Raw genomic sequence first — 23,894 nt, forward strand, 5'->3', positions numbered from 1 at the left:
GTGCTCTGAATTATTCTTGTTTGAATTAGAATATATCTTCTTAGAGACAGCTCTCCATTTTTTTAAATTTCCAATATAAATATTCCAACTTGGTATTTGAGAACCGATAAAATGGTTTCCTGCCTGTTCCCTTAGCGCTGCCCTTGCTTGTTATCTGAAACTGTCAGAATTACTGATTGCCATAGATCTTCCTTGAGATTGATGAGCCCTTCAGTATTTTTACAGGGACAAATCTTTGATGCAATCAAGTCAGCCCATGTATCTATTCCTTGCAAACCTGTCAGCACTGAACTTTAGTGTCTGCCTGCCAGTGGCTCTTTCTGCAGATCATGACTGCAGTTTTCAGCACACTCCTGAGCAGGGGCCACCAGAACTGGGCAAGTATTTCAGCATGGGTTTGCCAGGGTTAAAGAGTTGTGTAGTCTCAGTGCTCCTTGGAGTGAGGCGTTGCACTGCTGCTATTGAAAGATTCCTCCAGGGACCATCCTTAACTGATAAGTAACCATGTTTTCCCCTCCCTTTGGAAAGACACTGTCAAAACTGCCTGCATCTTTTACTTGCAGAGGTGATGGGTTTGGCCTGTCTGCTTCCCTGAGCAGTGCAGGCTGTGATTTATATTGGGGACCTGTCTGTTCTTGTACGCTGCTTTTCCAATCCCCACACAGCTTTCAGCTTTGGTTAGCTGTGATTTTTACTTTTTTTAGACCACTGAGTAAAATGGTTTTAGTACCAACAATCAGTTCATGCAAGAGCCTCATAGAAAAGAATTTGATGAGGATTTTCCTTTATAGTATTTTTCATCTCCTAGCAAGTTATAAACAGTTCCATAAATAGTGTTGACTTTTGAATCAGTCTCACTTCTGGCCAAAATCTTATATTCTGCAAGGTCATGTGGTTAATGGGGATCTAAGTATGATTTAAAGATGTTGTAATATGCTCAGTTTTCTAAATAAAGGTTTGTCAAACTAGCATTTTTCCTACAAGTCTATTTGATTGCAGGGGTTCAGTGTAATTATAAAAGACGATTATTGAGCAATAGAGTTTATAATTCTCAAGGTCGCTGTGCTTGCTTTTTTTGGATGCTGGCACACAGGAGATTTCTCATTTCTGAAATATTTTCAATTATTCTGACTCACTGAAAATCAAACTAAAGCCTAGAGGGTTTCTTTGCTAGCAGATTTTGAAGCTACAGATGCAAGTTTCTTTGAGGATTTTCTTATAAGGTTAAATTCATAAGCTGCAGCCACTGTAATTTTCTTTTTTTTTTTTTTTTTAACAGATAAAAGAGTGTGCAGATGAACCAGTTGGTAAGGGGTTTTTGGTGTCATGTTTGGTGGATCACAGAGGCAACATCACTGAGTACCAGTGCCATCAGTACATCACGAAAATGACAGCTATTATCTTCAGTGATTATCGGTTGATCTGTGGCTTCATGGATGACTGCAAAGCTGACATCAATCTCCTGAAATGTGGCAGCATTCGACCTGGAGAAAAGGTATCCAAAGAACATGTAGATTGCCAATAGACTTGTAAAGTCATTCACTTCAGGAAACTGATGTGGAGGTTCTGCAATAGTATTACTGTCTTACTTGCAATTGGGAAAATACATGGTGTATCTCCTCTGTCTGAAAAGGGTGATGTCCTGGTTGTTTGCAGTTCCTTTTTAATAAATGTGCATTCGTTCCCCTCTAAGGAGCTGCTGTGCAGTGACTTTCATTTGTCTTTTCCACACCCCACTACAGGTGATGTGGCCGGTAGTTGTCTCTTTGATGAGGCCCTCTTGAGTTTGACTCAGTACAGTGAATCCAAACAATAGATTTAAGCCGGGCTACTGCTTGTCTTGTTTCTCAGTCTGTTTGGGTCTGTTAGGAAGGTTATCATGGTGATTTTGCCTGTGCTGTAACCCTTTCTGCTTTCTCAGGTTGTAGCTGATCAGACTGGATCATCAGCTTTTATCTGTTTGCTTCTTTCCTCTGCCCCTACAAAACCAGTTGAAGGGCAAAGGATGTGTGGTGTCACATTTTAGTAGTACATACTTACCAGTACTGTCCTGGTTTTACTAAATCAGTGTTCTTTTGCCTGTGAGACTTAAGCAGAGGTTGAGTTTATAGTGACTGGATGTGGGATTATTTTCAAGGGACTGTCTTTCCCTGTCTACTTCAGCATAGCTAATGTAGGCAGCAAATATGTAGTGCTGCAGGAATGAGTGACTTTTTCAATAAGTTTTTATGTTTAGATATAAAGTTGAAATTAGCCAAACAACTTTTTACAGTGCTTTTTAAGTTATAGCTTTTATGCTTATAACAGTCTCATAAATGAGCTGTTAATGAAGGGGTTTGCAATAAGATACACATTTTTTGGTTAAAAAAAGAAGCTTTCCTAGTTGTTTGAGATATTCACAGCTCTTAACAGCTAGTGTGTTAAATTTAAGTTCTAGTGTATTCCAGAAGAATTAGCTGAGCCACAGAAAGCACAAAAATAAGGATTCATTTCTGGAAACAAGAACAAAAGCAACTACAGAAGCAGGAGGAACTTGGATGCACTATAGGTACAGACTCATAATAGCTGAGTTACTTGCTTTCTCCATAAAGTAAAGCTGTCTTCTAATACTGGGCTAAAAGAACTCATGAAATGAGAATGAGAAATTGCTTTTAGCAATCAGTATAGAATCAGAAGTGTAACGTGAATCCTGTGTGTGAGGTCCGCATATTACCTGTGGCTTGACCAAATTTAAATCAATTAAAATACTTATGGTAGCACTGAAGGGATACAGCAGAGGGGATTTTGTAAGCATAGCCCAAATCTCATATGGTGGGAGTGGAGCCAGTGTGGGTAACTGTGCACAACCCACTGCATTGGTCAGTTCAGATGGGTGAAGGGGGGATGATGGCTGGGGTGGCTCAAGGCACCAGAGAAAGGGAAACTTTGGGTCACCAAGTTTCTGTGGGCTAGCAAAGTGATCACTAACCAAACTTCTATGGGTTTTACGATGGCTCATGCATATTCCTCACTTTCCTGGTACCCAACCCAGAATACTGTGCCTTGGTTTGTAAAAGCATTGCAGCCTGTCATATATCTTTTGTTATGCTGTCATCCTTGGCACTTGGAGCAATTGAAGTACTCTATACTGCTATGGAAACAGCTATAAATGGCTTTGCAAGCATTTCTTTTGTTGGTGTTCTGTTCTATCCCTTTGCTGCTTCAGAGAAATCTAATTTGCTTCCATCAGATGCTGGTTAAGGTTTTATTTCCATGCTGCAGCTTCTGAGAGTTACCTGTAGAGGAACAGTCATTACCCTTTTGTATGACTGAAGGTAACTGTGAATTTAATAAATGGGATCTGGACACCTGAGGAGGAAGATGGGGGAAGAGATTCTCTCTCTTTTTTTATGGAAATAAGCACAGCTAGACCATGAACTCCATCTACATCAGGCAGCTGGGTGATTGCAGTATGATAGCTTCATCAGAGTAACTGGGATAAACTGGCATTTTTAACTGTGAAAGGCACTTAAATTGATAATCTGGAATTACCATGCCCCTTGAAGCTGCTCTGCTAGCTAACCATGTTCCTTTTCTATACTTCTTTTTTTTTTTTTTTGTTTCAACTTGCTTGATACTTCCTAATTGAATTCTGTTCTTACTGAGTTTGTTGCTTCTGATGCCGTGGTTTCTGTGTTTTCTTTTCACACATTGGGTTTCTGCTCTGTAAGAGCAATACAGTTCAGCTTAGAAGTCTTGATCTGACCCTAGAATTCATTTTGCTGTATTTAGCAGAAAGATTGTAGAGATGTATCTTTTTAAAGCATTAGGTTTTCTAACATGCCTGGGGATGAGCGGGGAGTGCCTCTGTCTTTTTCCAGCTAGTGGAGGAACATTTAATAGTAGTTTCAGTCACCTCTCCAGTTAGCTGGTGTGTTTCATAATGAATTTGGTCTCCTGGTATTTAAATTTGTTTCATCTTCATGCAATAGGGATCTAATTCGAAATTGAAATAGGTAATTGCAGTGGAGCTTTTCTTCTTCAGCTGCTCATTGAAATGAACTACTTTACCAATCCTGGTTGTGCCCAGGATTGTTTCAAACTCTAGTGGCCAGTGTGTAGTTGCTGTTTAGCTGTGATGTCCAAGCTATAGTTGATTATTTGCTGTAATGAAGGCTATGAAAGTGTTAATTGCACATCTCTTGTAGTACTTTATCAGGTAACAGTATTTTTCCTAAATTAAGACACCTTAAGAGACCATTGTTTTCTTGTTTTTGTTTTGTTTTTTTACCTTTAAGTGCCTTGAGTACAGTTGCTGTCTTTCCTTAGTTTCACAAAAATGCTGGACACAAAAGGAACTGAGTCTAACTGGGAAGAGATAACATTCAGCCCAGTCTTTGTTTACTCAGTGTAGTAGTATAGCAGTGTACTATCACCTGCAGTACTGGGAATTAGCTAATCAGGAGACATCCCAGCATCCCTGCTGTGTGGGTTAGCCAGGTGGAATGCTGAACTGGAGCTCCCAGTAAATCTCTTGGGTGATTTTCCACAGCCTGGCTGCTCTGGCTTTAGTGGGGTGGCACTGTCCAGTGCAGGGTGCTGTGCTGATGAGACAAGGTTATATTTTACCCTCCTGCCTACTGCTTCTTTTTACTCTTTGTTCTCTTTTGGTCACTTTTCTAGCTTCTGTCTGCAAGGCTCTAGCTGGAACAGACGTGTACTTGAGACATGTCAGGTCTCAGACAGGATAAAATCCTTTCTGGGAAGCTGTTGAAAAATGACAAAAAATCCCCAACAGTTGCAAAGCTTAAACTATACTGGAGGGAAAGTGAAATTTCGAATGGAAAATGAATAGTAAATCCAATGTTTTTAAAATTCTGTTTTGGCCTAAAGCAGCATGCCTGGAGTTTGAATTTTAGTCATAGAAATTAAAATCTCACAGTGTTGTGCTGAAGGCGATTTGCTTGGGCACATTTAGAATTAAGTTCCATTCCTCTGTGGCTCAAAGTGCTGTGGGACAGTACTGGAAAGCTGCTTGTATCTTTTGTGGCTCTAGATATATCCTTTCATAAAGCTATGAAGAGTTTCAAGGCTCTCCAGACTAGATAATTATCTAGTATGTTTTACAGATATTTACAACTTTCAACTTTTAAAATCCTCCATTTAAAACTTGATAGTGTTGGTGAAACTGTGTTCCAAAAACCACATATGGTTTTTAGATTTAATCTCTTGTGTTTCAGTGTATTGCTCCAGAAAAATGAGGCCTAGACTTTGTCAACAGTTTGTGGGAGTCCTGACTTCTGGAGTGAACTTTGTGGTTTTCAACTCTGCAAGGGAGGTTTTCTGAGAATGGATGCTAGAGAGAGGAAAATGGTTTTTAGGATTCATTCCACAGCAGAGCTGCAGCAGGTGTTTCACCCTTGAACACACCAGGTGTTTCACCCTTGAACACACCAGGCAGCTGGTGCTGGAGCAGGACTGGGTGAGCTCCTGCTGTGGGATGATGACCCTTGGCTTTGGTACCTCTGAGGCTGAGCTGACCATCCAAAACTGCTGGCACATGGGATGCAGGTGGGAATGGACATCTCTGGTGATGGAGAGCTGGGCAGTGATGCAGGTGCCACCAATGTGTGTCAAAGTTGTCCTGCTGTCCTCGGGGTGAGCCTTGACTGCCAGCTGCTTTAGGGTGGTTGAGTGCGGCTGTACACACATTTGTTTTCCCTTCCAGTCTGCATTAAGGGATTGTACAATATTAAATACAGTAGGTGTTACCCTATAATTAAAGCTTGAAGTGATATTTCTCTAAACCATGTTTGTAGAGTCCCATGCTCTGTTTGGCAGTAGTGTGGGTGTCTTCGTGTGCTTTTGGGGAAATGAAGAGTCAGGCTCTCCTTAAAATTGCTTAACTAGTCAGCAGTAGCACTCCAGGGACCTGATCTGCCTGAATATGAACTCCAGATTAGAACAGTAAATCTTCCAAACAGTGTCACGTGGGCACAGGAACCTTAAGGGCACCACAAGGAAGTGTGTAAATGCTTGATGGTTGGAGGAAAGGGCATGTTTCGGGAGCCAGATGGGTTCATTTGTGTGTGTTTCTGTTGGGTCTGACATGTTTTAAAATTGCTCTAACACAGGGCAGCTGAATAGCCAGCACTTCAGGATGATTTGCCCAAATGTGAAAACTCTATTAGCAAAGTAATGCAATAAATGAACCATTTCATGTTGTGTCCCTAATGTTTGTGAATGCAAACATTCAGCATCCAGCATATGGAAACCTGCTTTCTAGATTTCCTATTAAAGATAGGTTTACTTACATATATAATATGACTCTGGCCAGGAATCTAAATCCACACTGCAATAAACCAGGAAGCTTCTGATTTTCCTAGCAGGAAAAGCTTGCCTTCTGCCCTTCTTGTTAGCTTGCAAGGGAAAGCTGCAGGTGAGTGAAAGTAACCTTGGTCTGCCTTGTCTCCCAGCTGCAACTTCATTTAGGCAAGAGCAAAAAATGTGCCCCAGGAGCTTAAAATGGTTATTTTCAATCATTCACACTTGACATCTTCTCAGCTGTAGTTATTACCTGTGACTGACTATGAGAGTTTGCAGAACAGTGTTTGTGTTTGACATGGTTATGGATAAATGGCAATTTTAAGTGATGTGGCAAATGTACTTCTGAGTGCTATTCCTCAGAATCCAAATTTGAGGTTCAGTCCTAAAGGGACTATTGATATATACTTATATTTCTTCAACGATAACTACTCAATGTATGGAATTGGCCAGTTCTCACTCAAAGAAAGAAGCAAACCAAATTAAGGAATTTTGGAGTGTGTGGGTTTTAGGTTTTCTGCTTCCTTTTTTTTTTTTCTTTTGGTTGGGGAAAACTGCTTTTAGCCTTTTCAAACTGATGATATTTCTGGTTGTGTTTACAAGTTAACAAGTAGTAAACCAATTCTGCTTGTGCTCTGAGTGTAGCAGAACTAAGACAGGACTCAAAGGCTGCCTGTATAAGGAGACACATCAGAACAAAAAGACTGGGGAGAGTTGGGTGGCTTTGAGTAGTCATGGCCATGTTTTATGGAGACTGCTCTCTTAGTCATGCTGCTGTAACAGCACTGGGTGATCTGTTTGACAGAGCGAGCTGAAGGGATGGCTCCTAAATGGGGACTGCAAATGCCAGGCTGGGTGATTCAGCTGAATGTGAACATGCATGCCTTGTTGCATACTCAGATAGTGGAAGTTTAGTGGCAATATCCTCTCACAGCAGAGCAGCAGAAATTAAGGTGGCCTTCACATCAAATACTTGCAGAAGCCTTGAGAAATCTGTGCCAGTAGAGTCCTTTAGAAAAACCAGAGGTGCACTACAGAAGTGTGGAGGGAGCACGGTTCTCTTTCTAAATACATAACAAGGATATTGGAAACTAAATTGAGCTTTGTCCTGCTTTTTCCAGGCTTTTGAACAAAGCATAGGCTCTCTGTGTTTATTGGCAGTTGCTGCTCACAGTCTGAGATTGTCTCCAGGCCTGCAGGACAGTGGATGTGGTGCACAGGACTAGACCAGAACTGCCTTGTCAGAGACCTCTGTCTACTCTTGAAAGCTTTGCATGTTTTTATTCTCCTAGTGAAGGAATTAGCATTGAGAAGCCTAGATTGGTCAAAGCTCCTTTGTGGCCTTTTTTACATCATGGATTTTCACCACCCAAACTGAAGGCTTGGTGTGGCAAAACTGATTTTTCTCTCCCCAGGCATTTTCTTAATGTGGTGCTGTTCCTTGCTGTTGCCATAGTGCCAAGAAAGCTGTGTCAGATTAAAGATAATTTGGCTGTTTTGGTAAACTGCTCTGAGCAGTGTGACTAAGTAGTGATAATCTTATTAAGTCACATTAAAACAAGCCCAGAGCATTGAGGGGGGAATTTCATGGTGACCATCAGTGGGATGGTGGTGTATAAAGAGTGGTTAGTGCAGATCTTAGTTGTTGCCTCCTCTGAATTTGAATGAGATTTAGGCTGAACGTTAGGAAGTCTATATGTAGACAGTTTGTTGCTTAATTAATGTGGTACTTAGCCATAATCACAGCTCACTTGATTATGTAAAAGCTTGGTCACAGGTGTCTTGTTTTCCAATAGGATGCTCACTCACAAGGCGAGGTGGTGGCATGCCTGGAAAAGGGCCTGGTAAAAGAGGCAGAGGAGACTGATCCTCGAATCCAGGTTTCTGACCAGTGTAAGAAAGCAATTCTTCGTGTAGCTGAACTCTCTTCTGATGACTTCCATCTGGACCGGCACCTCTACTTTGCATGCCGAGACGACAGAGAGCGATTCTGTGAAAATGTGAGTGCTTTCCTCTTCCTTTCTCTCTACAGTAATCCATTTAAAAAACCCAAAACCGCTCTGGAAAAAGCAGGGGAAGGGAACTTCAGGCTGGAGCCTGAGTGATATTGGGTGATACTGAAAACAGACACCCTGTCACTGTCATTTTGCAATAATTCCGGTATTAAATCCATTCACCCAACAAATATGCAATATTTCCAATGGGTGAATGAACTGAATTGGCATAAATGGTTTAAGGGGCATTAGAGCCCGTGTGACAGAGAGTGGGGGAGGAAAGGCAGAGGTGAGTGACCAGTCCTTTCTAGAGCTGTGAGCTTTTGCACACAGTAAGCCTGGTCTGACTGTACTTGCAGCACTTATTATGCCTAGAGCATGAGCTGAAGAACTGCATTGTTCAGTCTCAGTTAGCTTGTATTAGCTGAGAATTGGTCCACTAAAAGGGTGATGGACATGACCAGATTTTTTTAATGCAATAAAATTTAAAGGATTTTTATTGCATAGAAGCTATTGCTGTCATTTGAAATATTAACTCAAATATATTACTGGTTTAAAAAAATTCTCCTCGGGTGTAGTTTAGCCTGCTTGTCCAGTGTTAAAAGTATTATCTTTAAGGGCAAATGTTACTTTCTGTTTCACAGACTCAGGCGGGGGAAGGCCGAGTATACAAGTGCCTCTTTAATCACAAGTTTGAAGAATCAATGAGTGAAAAGGTACGTATCCTGGTGAGATAAGTCCTTACTGCAGAAATCATCAGATCATTCCTCAGTCCAGACTGCATTATTCTTTTCCAGTGTTAAAGAAAATGTCATCTTTGGAGCCAGATAATCAGCTGCTTTAACAAATGCTTTTACTTTGATATTTTTACGTTTCAAGTTTCAGTCTTTAAAGTAAAGGATTTAAATAAATCAAAGCTTTTGGGTAGGTAATTTGGGGAGGCAGACATGGAGCTCAAGTGGTAGCGTTGTGATTGTCTGTTTAAAGTAGCAGTCATGGCGTGCTGGGGTAAGCCTTGTATAAATGGTGTTCTAATTGTACAGATTAGAAACAAAAAGGAAGCTGTGTTTCTTCCACTTGTGTTTTTAAGGCTGTTTTCAAGCCTCACATTCTGTGTGGTGCACAGTTCAGTGACTGAAGGTTTCCTTCCGGTTTTCTTGAAGATGTGGTTTTCAACAACAGCAAAAAAAGTTGTTCTAGAAAGCTAGTCCTGAAAAGTTTGTATTGGTATAGGAGCTTTGTTAAGACAGCAATGCTTTCACTGATTTTGGAAGCAGCATCATAGTGTTTGGGATTATATGGAATTATAATCTGTTGGAAATTATATGAAGATGAGTATCTGTAAAGATCTCCTCAAAAAAGATCTGTTGAAAGAGCCTGACTCAAGACTGCTGGAGGGATCAGACTAATTTCTTTTTTGTTAAATGCACTGGCTGTCTGACAGCTTGGTTCCAATTAACAAATTCAAATCTGAACAAGTGATTGCTGAGGGCTTGAAACAAAGCTCCATTTTGTAAAGTGTGTTACTGAAATGAGCTGCTGCTGTTGCTTAACCTCTGTTAGTTATACAGGGACACTGGTAGTTTTTGAAGGGTGTTTTCCATGATCAGCCGACTGAGGAATGAATGCAAGACATAGAGAGGTTACACCAAGCTGCAGCAGATGACTTTGTAGAGAGAGCGGTGGATGCTCTGAGGACACAGTTTGCAGAGCAGAAGGAACACGAAATGTAGTTCTCACTCTTGTAGCTGCCAACGTTGGACCATCTGCAAAGTCACTGGTTTTGTAGAAGCTGTTTCCCAGCAAAGAGTCCCTCCTTGCCGATGCCGTTGGCTGCTGCATACACATGTAGCCAGCAATAGCTGCTGGTGGGTGGCTTGCTTTGTGTCATCCCAAACTGGATCCCGGGCTGTATCCAGCCTTTCCCTGCTTCAGGCAGTGAGCTATCTGCAAGCCTGTATCTCCCTGTGTCCAGAGCTATAAATTTGTCCAGTCCCAGGGTCTGGGACTGCACAGGAACATGAAAGATGGAGTGGGAATATCTTGGAGTGGAGATTTCCAGGTCTTCAAGTAGGTGTGGGAAGGAGGGGGCAATTTCAAAACTCTGATGTAACAAAGTGGGGAGCAGATTCTAGGATTTCTTGTTCCTTGTGCCAAGATTCCTTCCTCTTCTCCCTACTCTACATAGTCACTATTTTCCTTCCTTTCAAGTGGGCTGGGAATGGACAAATTCCCTTGAGCTATCCTGAGTTATTTGCTGCCCTCAGATTTAATTTTCACATAATTTAAACCAAAAGCTATGAACTGTAGCAGTGTTTTTACAGGTCCTTTTTTGGATGAAATTTAGAGGGTTGTTCTTGCAGCTGCTGGGTTCAGGTTTGGCCACAGTGCATCCTTGTGAACCTTACCAGTTGTGGGAAATGGCTGGAAATTCCCACGGTTAGGCTGTTTTATCTGCTATCATCTGCTCAGCGCCTTGCGGATCAAATCCAAGAAACGCATTATTTTGTAAATGCAACTAGAAAAAGTTATTTCTTGAGGGCATGGGGTGAGCATGTACCACAGCTGGGATAAATGTCAGCAACTGCTCCTAGTTACCACGAATGAGTCACACTCTTCACAAAAGGCTGGATGAATGTGCAGTTTTGAGAACTGCTCTGCAGAGAGCTGCTCCCTTTGAAACCCCTGATCTGTTGACCTTGGTTTGCATTGTTAACTGTGTGGTTTCAATGAGATAAATGAAATTTAGCTGCAGTCCAGCTTAAATGCATGAATTTAAAGGAACGGTTGTTTTCTGAGATGCAACTTGAAAACTTGACAGCAGCAGGTCCAGCTTTCTGCCAGCTCATTCCACCACCCCAATGTGTCTCCTGCAGTGCCGTGATGCGCTGACGACCCGCCAGAAGCTGATTGCCCAGGACTACAAAGTCAGTTACTCGCTGGCCAAGTCGTGTAAAAGTGACCTGAAGAAATACCGCTGCAACGTGGAGAACCTGCCCCGCTCTCGGGAAGCCCGGCTTTCCTATCTGTTGATGTGCTTAGAGTCTGCTGTGCACAGAGGTAAGTGGAATTCAAGACTGGCTGGGACCTTGATTTTAAAATCAGGGACCTTCAGTTTCAGTATGTATTTACAGTCCTCTTCTCCTTTTTCCAAACTTTTTTTCAAAGGCAAATTTCCTCATCATGGTGCTTTCATCCCCGTTGTTTTGACGATCAGAATAGCTGAGTAAACCCCTCTGCCACTGACTCCTTTTGTGCAGACAAGAAGTTTAAAATGCAAAATAGCAAATCCCACTTGGACTGCTGATGTGTAGTTGCAAATCCTTCTATTCACTGTGAATTCAAGCAGCTCTTTTCCTCCATTGTGTAGTAAGCATTAAATATGCTACAAGGTTAAAGCACATAATAGAGAACCTGTTTATCCTCACTCAGGGAAAACCAGGGATACTCAGTCCTCTGCCTGCTGTAAATAATGTCTATTCTTGCGGTTCAGTAGCTTGAGTAAATGCCTAAATTTCTCTGACTCTGGTTTTTCCCTATACAGAAAGAAGGTAAGTGTGAGAAGATTATTTTTGGTCATTTAAGTTAATGTAAACTAGAGATGTCCTAACACCAGCTGCTGTCTCCAAAGGCATTTTAGAAGGCTCAGTGCAGCTGGACCATGCTAAAGGTTCTCTGTGAAATTGCCATAATGTGAAACAATGTGTTACATCTTCTAGATCTGCACTGGAGAACTGCTTGTTTTTCCTCTTGGCAGGCAGCTGGGTGGTTTCAGAGTGAGCAGCAGGGCTGCATGCTGCAGTGCCTCTGGCATGAGGTGGAAAGGCTGCCATAATTCCATAAGCAGTCTTCATTTTTGAGTTTGAGTAACTCATTGCTTCTAATTGATGTGGAAATGATGTGCCCTGTTTGTAGAAAAGTTGTTGGTTTGACTTCTCCCTGTAGTAGGGCAGGTGGTTTCCTGAACTGCATGCAGAAAACTGCTGTTCAGCTATTTAATTTCATGGTGGAACAGGTTCTGCAGTGTCTCATGCATGAGGCATAGCCCAGGAGGAACACTAATTATTCCACACAGCACCGTGTGCATGTGTTACAATGCCTGGCAGCTCCTGTTGGGGTGTCCTCTGTTCCAGGAGATGTTGTGCACATATAAATAGGTTGTGATGAGGACTGCAGGAGAGCTTATAGCAGATCTAAGCATTTACTACAGCAAGATTTCTGTGCAGCTGCAATGGTTTGTTGGACACTCCATGTACACTCCTGTTTAAGTCTGAGTTTTGACTTTTAAGCATTTATGTGCTATTGCCCTAGAGAACCTCTTCCTTGAAGAAATGTTTAAGCTGCTGTCCAAACAAATTCCTCTCCCAGTTACATAGCAAGCTGGCAAACCTACCAAAGGTGGCTTCTGCAGTGGAAAAAGGAGCCCTTGAGCATATGGAGAAAGCTGACTTGTGCTACAGAACTCTGAATCCATGAGTGCCTTCAGCTGTTCTTCAGAAGCAATTCCTGTAATGTGAAATCCAAAATCGTAATCTTTCAGGCATTCTTTTTTTAAAAACCTGTGCTAGATCCATAGACTGGCTATATTTTACAGGGTTGTTTAAATGATGGGAGCTACCACAACCACTGGTTTATTCCCTGGCACAAATGCTGCAGCACATTTGTTTTAGTCTGGTGTTGTTCAGAGTGTGGACATTGTCCCCGCTCTTCCAACAGGCTCTGCTAAGCATTGAAACTAAATCACAGCGTCTTCTCTCGGCTCAGGTCGACAAGTGAGCAGTGAGTGCCAGGGTGAAATGCTGGATTACCGGCGCATGCTGATGGAGGACTTCTCGCTGAGCCCCGAGATCATCCTGAGCTGCCGCGGGGAGATCGAGCACCACTGCTCCGGCCTCCACCGCAAAGGCCGCACCCTGCACTGCCTGATGAAAGTCGTCCGCGGCGAAAAGGGCAACGTCGGCCTCAGCTGTCAGCAGGCAGTAAGGAGCTTTTCTATCACTTCACTCGCAGTTTGCTCTGTTGGTGGAAGCATTGATTTGTCTGTCAACGTTTTGCCTTGCCATGGAGGTTCAGCTGAAGTCAGCCTGGCTCTGCTGGGTGCCACTGAGTGCTGGAAGCAGTTGTGTAATTGCCATGCTGTGAACTTGGTATGTAGCAGGCATCAGTAAGGGTAGTGGTTTTCCTCTCAAAAAATACGTTTTGGATTGTTGTGCTCTGGGGTTTTTTTTTTTGGATCTTCTGTAGTTCTTCTCTGCCAGCTTGGAAGTAATGGAATTCTCTCCTGGGTGCAAGATGTAGGGAAACTTACCTTTTATAATTCTGAAACATTCCTTGTCCTTCCCTTTTCACACTCTTCTTCCCTTCTCCCCCTGTGCCATGTCCTTGGAAATGCACAAAACCTTTCAAAGCACCTTTCCACTCAGTTTTTTTTTTGCTATTTTGTTCAGCTTTAATGATGGAAATGGAACTTCAGGGACGGAGGTACAGCAGACTACTGTGTGTTAATGTACTTGCAGCCAGTGAAGGAAATGTCATTTTCCTCCAAAATACCTTCTAAAATGGATTTTTTTTTTGCCTTTTTTAAACTCCATTTTGGCCCAAATACATCATGCTAGTAATTTCTTTAAATTGAAAACAATTTAATTTTTGTTCAAACTCATTAGTGCTTTTTAACATGAAATTACATTTTTGTACTTAATACTTGGTTTTAATGACCCATGAGCTCAAAAAAGTGACATCAATGATAAAAATGACAAGGGAGAGTTAGTGCTGATGTAACAATTTGGGGAGATGTGTGCTCTTGACTTCTTTTAATAAACACAACCACCATTCTGTACGTCTTTCATTTAAATGCAGCTTAAAACTTGAGCCTCAAGCGATGCCAGTTTGTGTGTGTTATCAAAGATAAATTAATTATCTGTTAAATTTTTGTAAGTCATAGGGTGCTTTTGTAATGAAGCTTATTTCTGCATAAATACCAGGTATACTGGGGCAGCAGCTGTACTGTTTGAGTCATTCCTGCGGAGATCTGTAGTGCGTGACTTACACTTTGCAGTCTTTGTGTGAAAAAATGAATATTTGTTTCTGTTTAAATATGAAATTGAAACTGCTGCTTCAATATTTCATTTTTTGCAAATATTTGTAAGATCAGTTAATCTTGGGAATAACTTTTAGATCATGACATGCTGTTCAGAACAAGTCATAAAGTCAAAACAGGAGGCCCCCAAAGATGATATGGGATTTCAAACTTTCAGAGAAAAATATCTTTAGAAATTTAGGGCAAGTTTGGAGATTTTTTAGTTCTCTTATACTTAACCTACTGCTTTATTTTTGTAGGTTGATGCAATAGTAAACAGGATTGTCCATGAGTCCCCTTCAAGTTAAATGTGTTGTTCTCTGGACAAAGGACAGCAGAAAGCAAATTAGGTGTTGATTTTATAACTGTGTTTAGCTTGTCTGGATTTTTATGGGCAAGAGGAAATAGATGATTACAAGAACAGGATAAACATTCCAATGTTCTGAGCTTCTGAAGACTGACACAGTGCTATTTTATAGCTGCCTACAACTTTTGAAGTACTTAATAATTTATAGTTGTTACTTTTTGTATTTGAATGATAAGGGTTGTCTCAGCTGTCAGTGCTTTGTTGTGTTTTGACTTATTGTGTTAAAATGAGCTTTCTGCTTTTACCTTTAAAGGTAGATAAATTATCTTTGCAAGGAAGAGAACATTGTGTGAAACTCCTCCAAATACTGCACAACTTGGGCTAGAGACTTCAACTGCTTGGAGCTTGAGGTTGGCCCCTATGGCAAGCCCTGAGGAAGGGAAGTTAGAGATCAATCCTTTAGAGACAGCTGGAGCCATTTCAGTTCTTTTTGGTTCCTGAAGAACACCTTTGATGTGTGATTCTGGTGTGGCTCTTGATGGTGCAGCAGTTGTCTGTGGCACCCCTACATTTTCACCTGCAGGAGGAGAAGAGAGCAGCACAGGTGCTCTGGGATGGTCTCAGCAGAGCTTTTGGTCCATCTCCAGATGTTATCTTTTCTATAGAGCCAAAACTCGCATCCTTGTGCTTTTAGCAGTATCATTAGCTAATGCTAATACAGCACCCTGATTTCTTGGCTAACTCAAAGCTACAGGTGTTGCTGAAATTCTGAAATTCTTCCTTATAGAAGCTCTATGACCAGACACAGCTGCTTAGAAAGTTTGCCAGAGGCAATTGGAAGGGGAAACATCTAATTTGGATCTGGTTTTAGTTACTGTCCTATCTGTGAAGGTTTGCTAGGTTTGCTCTAATTCTTCTTGTCTTATGAAAGGAAGAAGTTTGCCCATCTGCCAGAAACAATATGAAGGATCCTAAAACAACAAACACAACCAAGGAACCTCCATTTTATTATCCTGCACGAGCATTGACTTGTACCTTTCCTGCAGGTGGATTATGAGTGATCGCATTTAAAATTTTGAACAAAATACATTCTTAGACACTCTCAAACCCCAATATTTTAATCTGAGAAGTTCCATTTCTTGTGAGACACTTCAGCCAGAGTGATCTTGCATGTGAGAGTCTGTGCTCACACCTCACTGCTGTTATGCAGGAAGCACATCTAGACCCAAGTGTCAGAGCTGTGTGTGGGTTTAGTCTCAGTTTGAACAGTGAACTTGCCAAAATGCTAAAACTCTGTGGATGGTGGAGGAGCAATGGCTTTCTGTTAGTGGTTTGGCCTAAGTTAGAAAGAAAACCCCTGGGTTTGTGCTGAGCATGCACCTGAGGGATCCTGCCCACAGGGAGAGGGAGTGTGTGCTGTGGTACGTCATAGGATAGGAGATACAGTGTCACTTAATTTTGAGCATCAGCCCTTGAAAGATCTACAGCTGTACTGGCAGGGTCTAGCACCTCTAGTGTTGCTTGGTGGAAGCAATATTTTATATTAGAGCTGTTGACAATTTTTTTTCCAAATATGTGGCTTTTATGTTGCCCTGGTTACCTTTGGGTTCTGTTTGACCACTGTCAGAGATGTATAAAATGCTTCTTTTATTATTACTAATTTTTTAAAATGAAAATATCCCAAGAATATTTGATAGACAGTGCTCTTCTCAGCTGCCTGCATTCCTTAGAAACTGAGGCTGGGCATAATTAAGAGCGAGTTGCAGGAAATCCTGTGTTCCTCCCAGGCATTCTGTGGTCTCTCCTCATGACTGCAAATTTCCTATTGGATTAGTGCTAGCTTGTATTTTCTCCAGTTCTCTGATGCTTTTTTCTTGCCTGTGTTTTGTGATGTTAAGGCTTTGCCCCTGAGAGTTTCCTGGAGGGTGTTTAGGTGCAGACTTTGAAAGGTGGAGAATAAAATTGTAACTGTGCTTTTGATTTCGTTGGGCTGAGGGCCAGTGACAAAATAATTAACTAAGTGTCAAGATGTTAAAAACATATAGACCATTTGATGTTGGTGTGCAGTTGCCTTCTCAGCAACCTCTCTTTTTTTTTCCCTTCAAATTTGTCAGCTGAAAATGTTTGCGTGCCAAATGATGATACCAGTCTGCTTTCCGTCAGTCCTTGGAAATCCACAGCTTGATGGAAAATTATGTGGGGCATGGGGATTGTTGGATGAGTTACAGTCCAGAAGCTGTCCTTGTCCCAAAACTGAGATTTACCCAAATTCTCATACCCTGGCCCAGCAGGCATCTCCCAAGTTAAAATTCAGATGATATGGACCGTGTCCACATTTGATTTTGTAACATAGTGCTAATTATGCTAAATGATGTTTCCTTATTAATAAGAAAGAATTGTTTTTCTGCAGCTTTTGTCAGAATAGTTGGTTCACAGGAGGAAAAGACTTGATGGAACTGTTCATACTGTATTTACCTATGACAACTGAAAGTATTTAGAAGTCATAAAAGGAGTGCTGGGATATCAGCTTTGGGTCAGCACACCTGGTCTCTAAATCTTTGGAATATTTTTGGTTTTGTCTTTCACTTACACTATGACTTCTTTTAAGTAGTTAAAATATGGATTGGATGTCCTGGTTTTATTTGATACCTTAGACACAAACACAGAGTAAAAAAATGTGTACTGTAGACCCTGACTTCGAAAAGCTTGAGCTGAGGAAATGTTACTTCATGGGACATCGGAACAGGAAACTTTCTCCTGTATTTCAATAAAACCTTTGTGTCCTGTCTAGGCAATTAAGAAACTAGTTTATACTTTGTAGATAAGCATACAATTTTTAGACATTGATTTCAGTTGTAAATAGTATTCATGAAAATACAAAAAATGAGTGTGTTTGGTATTGTCAGCCTTACGGAATGAGGCTACCATCAAAGCTTAAGGTAGATCAAAAATACAGTAGGCAAATCAAATTTTACCTGTTCTATTCTATAAATTGGTGTGTAAGTTTACAGCTGACCTTCAGTGTGTAACTGGTCTCATACAATGTTCCTGGCCTCCTTCATAATAATTAGGGTCCAGCAGTGCTGGATTTGGCAGCACAAGCTCTTAAAATAAAACACTACAGAGCAGAGTTCATACATCATGGTGTTGTTACTGGCATAGAATTGCCACACTGAGAGGCTGTAAGTGCTCTCATTTATGTCTTTAACATTTGTTTTCCTGTCCACAATCCTTCTCTTCCAGCTTCAAACGCTGATTCAGGAAACGGACCCCGGTGCCGATTATCGCATCGACCGTGCGCTGAACGAGGCCTGCGAGTCGGTGATACAGACAGCCTGCAAGCACATTCGCTCTGGAGACCCCATGTAGGTGCCTCTCAGTCAGAACTGGTGCTTTTCTTCCTGTTGGCCATCCACAAAGGTTGTGTGGCTGACCAGTAGAGACGCTAAAAGTACAGACTGGTGACTCCAGACCAGAGCTGCACTGAGCTGTCTCCATTCTTGCAGTATTTTTATAGGAGGACTGGTTTAGCACTGGTGAAGGATGTAGATTTCACAGGCATTTAGACTTAAGTTTGTAATGTTTGATGTGCTAATTTCTCTAACTATGTAAGTCTTAAGCAATATCATGAAGTGACAAACCTGGAAAGGCCAGGTAAGCAAACCCATACTGCAGAGACAGGTGTCTCTGTCTTCGGGTCTGATTATATATTCTCCCCTGGGCCAGATTTTTTTGTGGAATACTCCTTATAATTTTCTTGTATGTCAGACTTGCTGAGATAACTAAAACAATGGAATATAAGAGGGTACAAATCTGATATGCACTGGTTTTAGATGTAATCTTTTTGAAGGAAGAGGAAGATCTCCACTGACTTTGAACATCTTATCTGTGGTTCACTGGAAGACTGATTTGGCAATACCAGCTGTTACAGGGAAGCTCAGCATGATTTTAACAGTCTGTGGCTTGGCTTTTTCTTCTGTTTTCAGGATTCTTTCTTGCCTGATGGAGCACTTGTATACTGAGAAAATGGTAGAAGACTGTGAGCATAGGCTCCTGGAGCTCCAGTATTTTATATCTCGTGACTGGAAGTGAGTACTGTAACACAAGATTTATTTTCACTTGATGTTTTTGTTAAGTGTTTGTATGCAGTTCCTTGTAGAACAGTATAGTTTGTGATTGTTCAGAACAGGACTTTCAAATATGTCAGGTCAGTAGGATGTTAATGCTTGTGTAGAACACTAAAAGCAAAAGCTGCTTAGAAAAGGTCTGATGCCACTTAAATCTGATACTCTCTTAAAAGTGATGCAGCCTTAAGAAGTGCTCAAGTTTGAGCTCTAAAATTTGTTGCATCAATTAATTAAAGAGTTCTGTCAGACCATATTGAAGTCAAAGGTCACTTTCTCTGCAGGTGGCAGCTAGTTGTATCTGCTCTAAGTGCTACAGTACGGAATTTAAGGAAACCAAGTTTTTAAGTAAAACAAAGATTCACTGTGTGAGATGCTTTCTGCCTCCATTTCTACCCATTTTCAAATTCTTTAAGTGTAATTACAACCTGTAGAGCAGATGTAATACCCTTCAGAGCACTGCTTTTCCATCTTTTTCATCCAGAGATGGCAGTGCTTTGTTTTAAATATATACAAAGCCCCTTGTGTCAGTGTTGGTTAGGATGAGGAGAGAATAAATTTGATAAACGTGACCAGTGAGGAAAGAATAAGTGTTTGGCTTGTCTTCTTTAGAAGATGGAGAGGTGAGGAAATTGAGTACATTAAATGGAGTTACTGCTAGAAATTGAGTAATTGTTCTCAGTGGCCACAAAGAGTGTAAGGCAAGAAGTCCTGGTTTGATTACTGCAAGGAGTGTTCGATTCAAACATTACGAAAATCTTGACTCACAGCAAGTCATGTATTTATGGACAGCATTGCCAGTAGCTGAGAGCTGATATGCTCTGTGATCCTTCTGCTTTTAAAAATAGGGCTTCATGGAACAGAGAGTTTAGGGCTTTTTGGCTGTTCATTTAGTCATCTCAATAATTATCTCCATAGGTTGACAAGAATACTTAATTTTTCTCCCCTTCCTGTTTGTCTTCATTGCTGGGTCTCCTGCCTGTACTGTTTCCAGCACGTAATTCATTGTTTGAGTCAAACTTAAGTTATTGGAAGAAGGAAGACTGATTATTTGCATTTTCCTGGGAGTAAGAATAATTCTAATTCATAATGCAGGCTGGGCAGCATTAGCTTATCTTTGTTTAACCACTGTTCCCCAGAACTGGCTTATAAATCTGTTGCACTGTGTGCTTTAGACAGATGCACAAAGTAGAAGGGGTTTTGTTGATACTGTTATTATTTATATAATTGTGTCCACTGAAATCACTTGATTTTTTTTCCTAGAGTGTTTTATAAATATGAAGTTTCAATTTTGGAACATTAGCAATATCTCACTTCACTTTCATGTAATTAGACAACATCTTAAGAGATCTGCACTTACATGCAAAGCAGGGGACATTGAGTTTGCAGTTGGCTCAAATCCAGGGCAGACAGAATCAATCCAACTCAGATTTTTATGGAATTGGTGTTTCAGAATGGCAGCAGTACAAAGTACGTGTAAGATACCACACAAGCAAAATGTGGTATGTACCTTCCTTTCTGCCCCTTCAGGACACGAAGGAGAGGATTTCTTTTCTCATGTGTCAGTATTTGGCTGGCACGCTGCAGAAGAAAATGGAAGGTGCTTCAAGAAGTGTTGAAAATTTGATCTGTAATTAAAGATTTTGGTGTTATTTAGGGAGTTGATTTCACACTGAATTGAGGCCACGTGTTGGTTCAGTTGCTCAGACACTGCTGCTGAGTGGTGTCCTGGTGGTGCTTGAAACTTGAAGTGGATTTTCTGCCTCCAAAGCATTTTGGGATATGAACAGCATTCCATGTTTGGATGAAGTGCCAGGGATAACTCTTCTGTTTGCAGATTGGACACAGTCCTTTACCGCAAGTGTCAGGGAGATGCCTCCCGCCTCTGCCATACCCATGGCTGGAATGAGACCAGTGAGCTGATGCCTCCAGGGGCTGTTTTCTCCTGCTTGTACAGGCATGCATATCGCACAGAGGAGCAAGGAAGGAGGGTGAGTGCTAATGGGCAACTCGCTGCTTGTTGATTTGTGGTAGAAGGGTTGCACACGTTTGCAAGTTTGACACACAATGTAAAACTGCCAGAACTCGGAAAAGCCTGCTTTAAGTCATTTACTGTGGGTGGTAGTTGCACTGCTTTGGATGTCCAGCTCCTCCTCAAGGGTGCCCTGAAGGTCTGGGTGGTTGTTCTGGTAAGGCAAAATAGGCCCAGTGGGATGATTGACTCGTGTCACAGGCCCGTGGAGAGAACTGTGTGCTGACACTGACTTACATTTCTGTTCAAACCCAGTGCAAGTCCTCCCTCATGTCTTTCTAAAGAGGAATGGGATTCCTTGCAAATAGCTAGCATAGATGTAAAATTGGTTTTATGCATAAAGGAGTTTTGAGATAGTTTTCCTTGGCCGTTTCTAATGAGGTTTTGATTTGTGCCCAGCTTCAAATTATATTCCATTTAATTCTTCCTATTGATATAATGCATCCTTCCAGTTCTTTGGAGCATGCTGTACTGATAAATATATACTTATGCTGTCTTTAAAGAAGACAGTGGGGATCTGACTTGCTGCCCTGCAGTCTGGAGATCCACCATAATCACATTTGTGGTTGAGAGCTGCTCTTTTCAAGTTTGCTGCCCTCTCGTGCCTTTAGCAGAGCACTCACATGAAAGCACCTGGGTACTCAGTTCCTTTTCTTTTGGTACTGTAGTGTACACAGTCCCTAGGAGTTGATGGGTTTACACAATGGCCCAGTTTAAAAATTAATTTCCACAGCTTGAGTTAAAAGGTCTTTTGTGGCAGAGGTCAAGTATTGATTGAAAGCGTCTCTTTTAGGAATAATTTTTTTTAATGCAGTTTCTTAGTCTGCTGAGTTGAGATTTTTCATTCCATTTTATATTAATGCTGACCAAAGAAATCAATAGCCACCCTGCAACTAATCTATCAGAGAGAGAAAAGGTTTTTAAATGTGTTTCTCTTTTGGAAAGTAGGCTAAGAGAGCAGCTGTCATTTTGAAATTTAGTCTTGGAAGCAAACTCATGGGAGGTTAGACCTATATTTGTTTCCAGTGCTGTTGACAGAATGCTAGGTAACTTCCTGTGGCTTGGATTTTTAAATGTATGAAGCTCTAAGCTTCAACTGTACATTTTAGGTCAGATAAGCACCACATCAGTACCCTTTGGTTTCCTACAGTTTGTTTCTTCCTGTCTTGCAAGTGCTGACTCTGATGTGCTGCAGTGTGGATTGCTGAGTAGAAATTACAGCTGGACTATGTTGCCTCATTCTGGGCTTCCCGTTTGGTATTAAGGCCATGAGCTACTTTGACTTTCTTCTCCAGAATCATTCTGTAGCCTTGAGTGAAGGTACAGCAGATAACCTGGGGACCTGGTCTGACATCTCTTTCATAAGCAAAGTGGAGTTCTAAGAATACAGATTTAAACTTAGTGGAATGAGAGGAGCCTCTATCTAAACTAAATGACAGAGCTCCTAGCTCTTTTGAAACCCACATTTCTTGTGGGGGCCCTGACAGGCCTCTGCTGAGCATTGCAGGACTTCTGTGCCTTCTGGGATTCATGATGGCATTTGTGGTCACACTCAGAACCTTACCTGACAGCATCCTGTTTGCCCTGTGTGGATTTCAGGACCCCTTATGCCAGACACTCGCTGTTCTCTTTGCAGCTATCACGGGAGTGTCGAGCAGAGGTGCAGAGAATCCTCCATCAGCGAGCCATGGATGTGAAGCTGGACCCAACCCTCCAGGACAAGTGCATGATTGACCTGGGGAAGTGGTGCAGTGAAAAAACAGAGACAGGGCAGGTACTGTACACAATATCATTGCTGCTTTGTTTGCAAAGCTGGAGGGGTGAGAAGGACAAAAAGAGATAAAGGGACATCTTGCTGCCTCTTAAGTGTGGAGAACATGTTAAAAATGAGCGCAGTTTGAAACACAGTCTGCACCAGACTGAGACAGGTGGTGCAAAGAAGCTTTGCATGTTCAAATGTTAGTGGAATGAGAAGGGAGAAGGGGATAGTTTGCAAAAAGGGCTTTAAAGAAGCAACCCTACCGCCCTCAACCTCTTACTTACAATATTCTATTACAAGCTTGATATTTCCCACATAAACTTTATCCCATTTCCATTTGGCAAATACTGACATGCTTCCTGTGTTTATACAGAACTGAACTAACATCTGCAGCTACTTAACGAAGTTTCAACAAATACTTTTATGTTAAATTGCTCTGCCTTATGAGGCCTGTAGTGAAGGAACCATTCTGCAGCAGATGCTGTAGACACCACTGGCTTTTTGAAGTGCCCATCACAGGCTGGGTAGCTAACCTCTCTTTAAGGTTATGAAAAGGGCAAATTAAATGAGATATTCCAGAAGTGAAAGCACATCATGCAGCATTTGAGAACAAATGCTAACATCCTAGACCAATGATTTTCAATCATTACTATGTATGTGTGTTCTGGGAGAGCAGGTAGAGGAGTGGTTTTAAATGAGGTTTAAGACTTTACAAAAAGAAGGGCAGTTTCACATGTGTAACAATGTTGTAAGCCCAAAATTTCACCTTGGGTTCTCGGATCACACAAATGTCTGTTTCTGTAGGAGCTGGAATGCCTTCAGGACCATCTTGATGACTTGGTGTCTGATTGCAGAGACATAGTGGGAAACCTCACTGAGCTGGAGTCTGAGGTGAGTGGTTTTCAGCCTGGGGTAAAGGGAGTAGATGAGCATGTCTAGTTAAGCATGCCATTTTAATAATGATGAAAAAACCTGAGGTTAGAGGAGCTGAAAAATGCAGCTAGGATCTGGGATCAAAATACATCCTTTTTACCCCATACAGTGGAAGTTTTACTGGAGGTTCTTGAGGAACAGAAATGAAAAACAATTCAGGATTTTAGGCTGTTGATGGCATTTCTCCTACTTTAAAGATCATTTACAGTACTAAAACTAAGCTTTGCACAGGAACCCAGTTAACTTTAACACAAGTCAAGATATGTAATGGGACTTGAGACTTTGGTCTTGCTTGCAAGTAGTTTTCAGTACTGTATTGCAGCTTCCCTCCCAGTCACAAAAATTTTGCAAGCAGTGACCACCAGG

General features: G+C 41.4%; 1 protein-coding gene across 1 annotated transcript in view; it reads left to right on the plus strand.

Moving 5' to 3' along the window:
- GLG1 (golgi glycoprotein 1) overlaps nt 1-23,894 on the plus strand; it is an 82,265-nt gene that overhangs the window by 43,204 nt on the left and 15,167 nt on the right. Inside the window, exons 4-13 of the mRNA XM_063411001.1 lie at nt 1,280-1,495; nt 8,100-8,303; nt 8,942-9,013; nt 11,174-11,357; nt 13,062-13,276; nt 17,924-18,045; nt 18,667-18,768; nt 20,642-20,795; nt 22,473-22,610; nt 23,400-23,486. Coding sequence (XP_063267071.1) covers nt 1,280-1,495; nt 8,100-8,303; nt 8,942-9,013; nt 11,174-11,357; nt 13,062-13,276; nt 17,924-18,045; nt 18,667-18,768; nt 20,642-20,795; nt 22,473-22,610; nt 23,400-23,486 — 1,494 coding nt within the window. The remainder of the gene's footprint in view (nt 1-1,279; nt 1,496-8,099; nt 8,304-8,941; nt 9,014-11,173; nt 11,358-13,061; nt 13,277-17,923; nt 18,046-18,666; nt 18,769-20,641; nt 20,796-22,472; nt 22,611-23,399; nt 23,487-23,894) is intronic.

This window comes from Prinia subflava, chromosome 13 (assembly GCF_021018805.1).
Source record: "Prinia subflava isolate CZ2003 ecotype Zambia chromosome 13, Cam_Psub_1.2, whole genome shotgun sequence".
NCBI classification, from domain to species: Eukaryota; Metazoa; Chordata; class Aves; order Passeriformes; family Cisticolidae; genus Prinia; species Prinia subflava.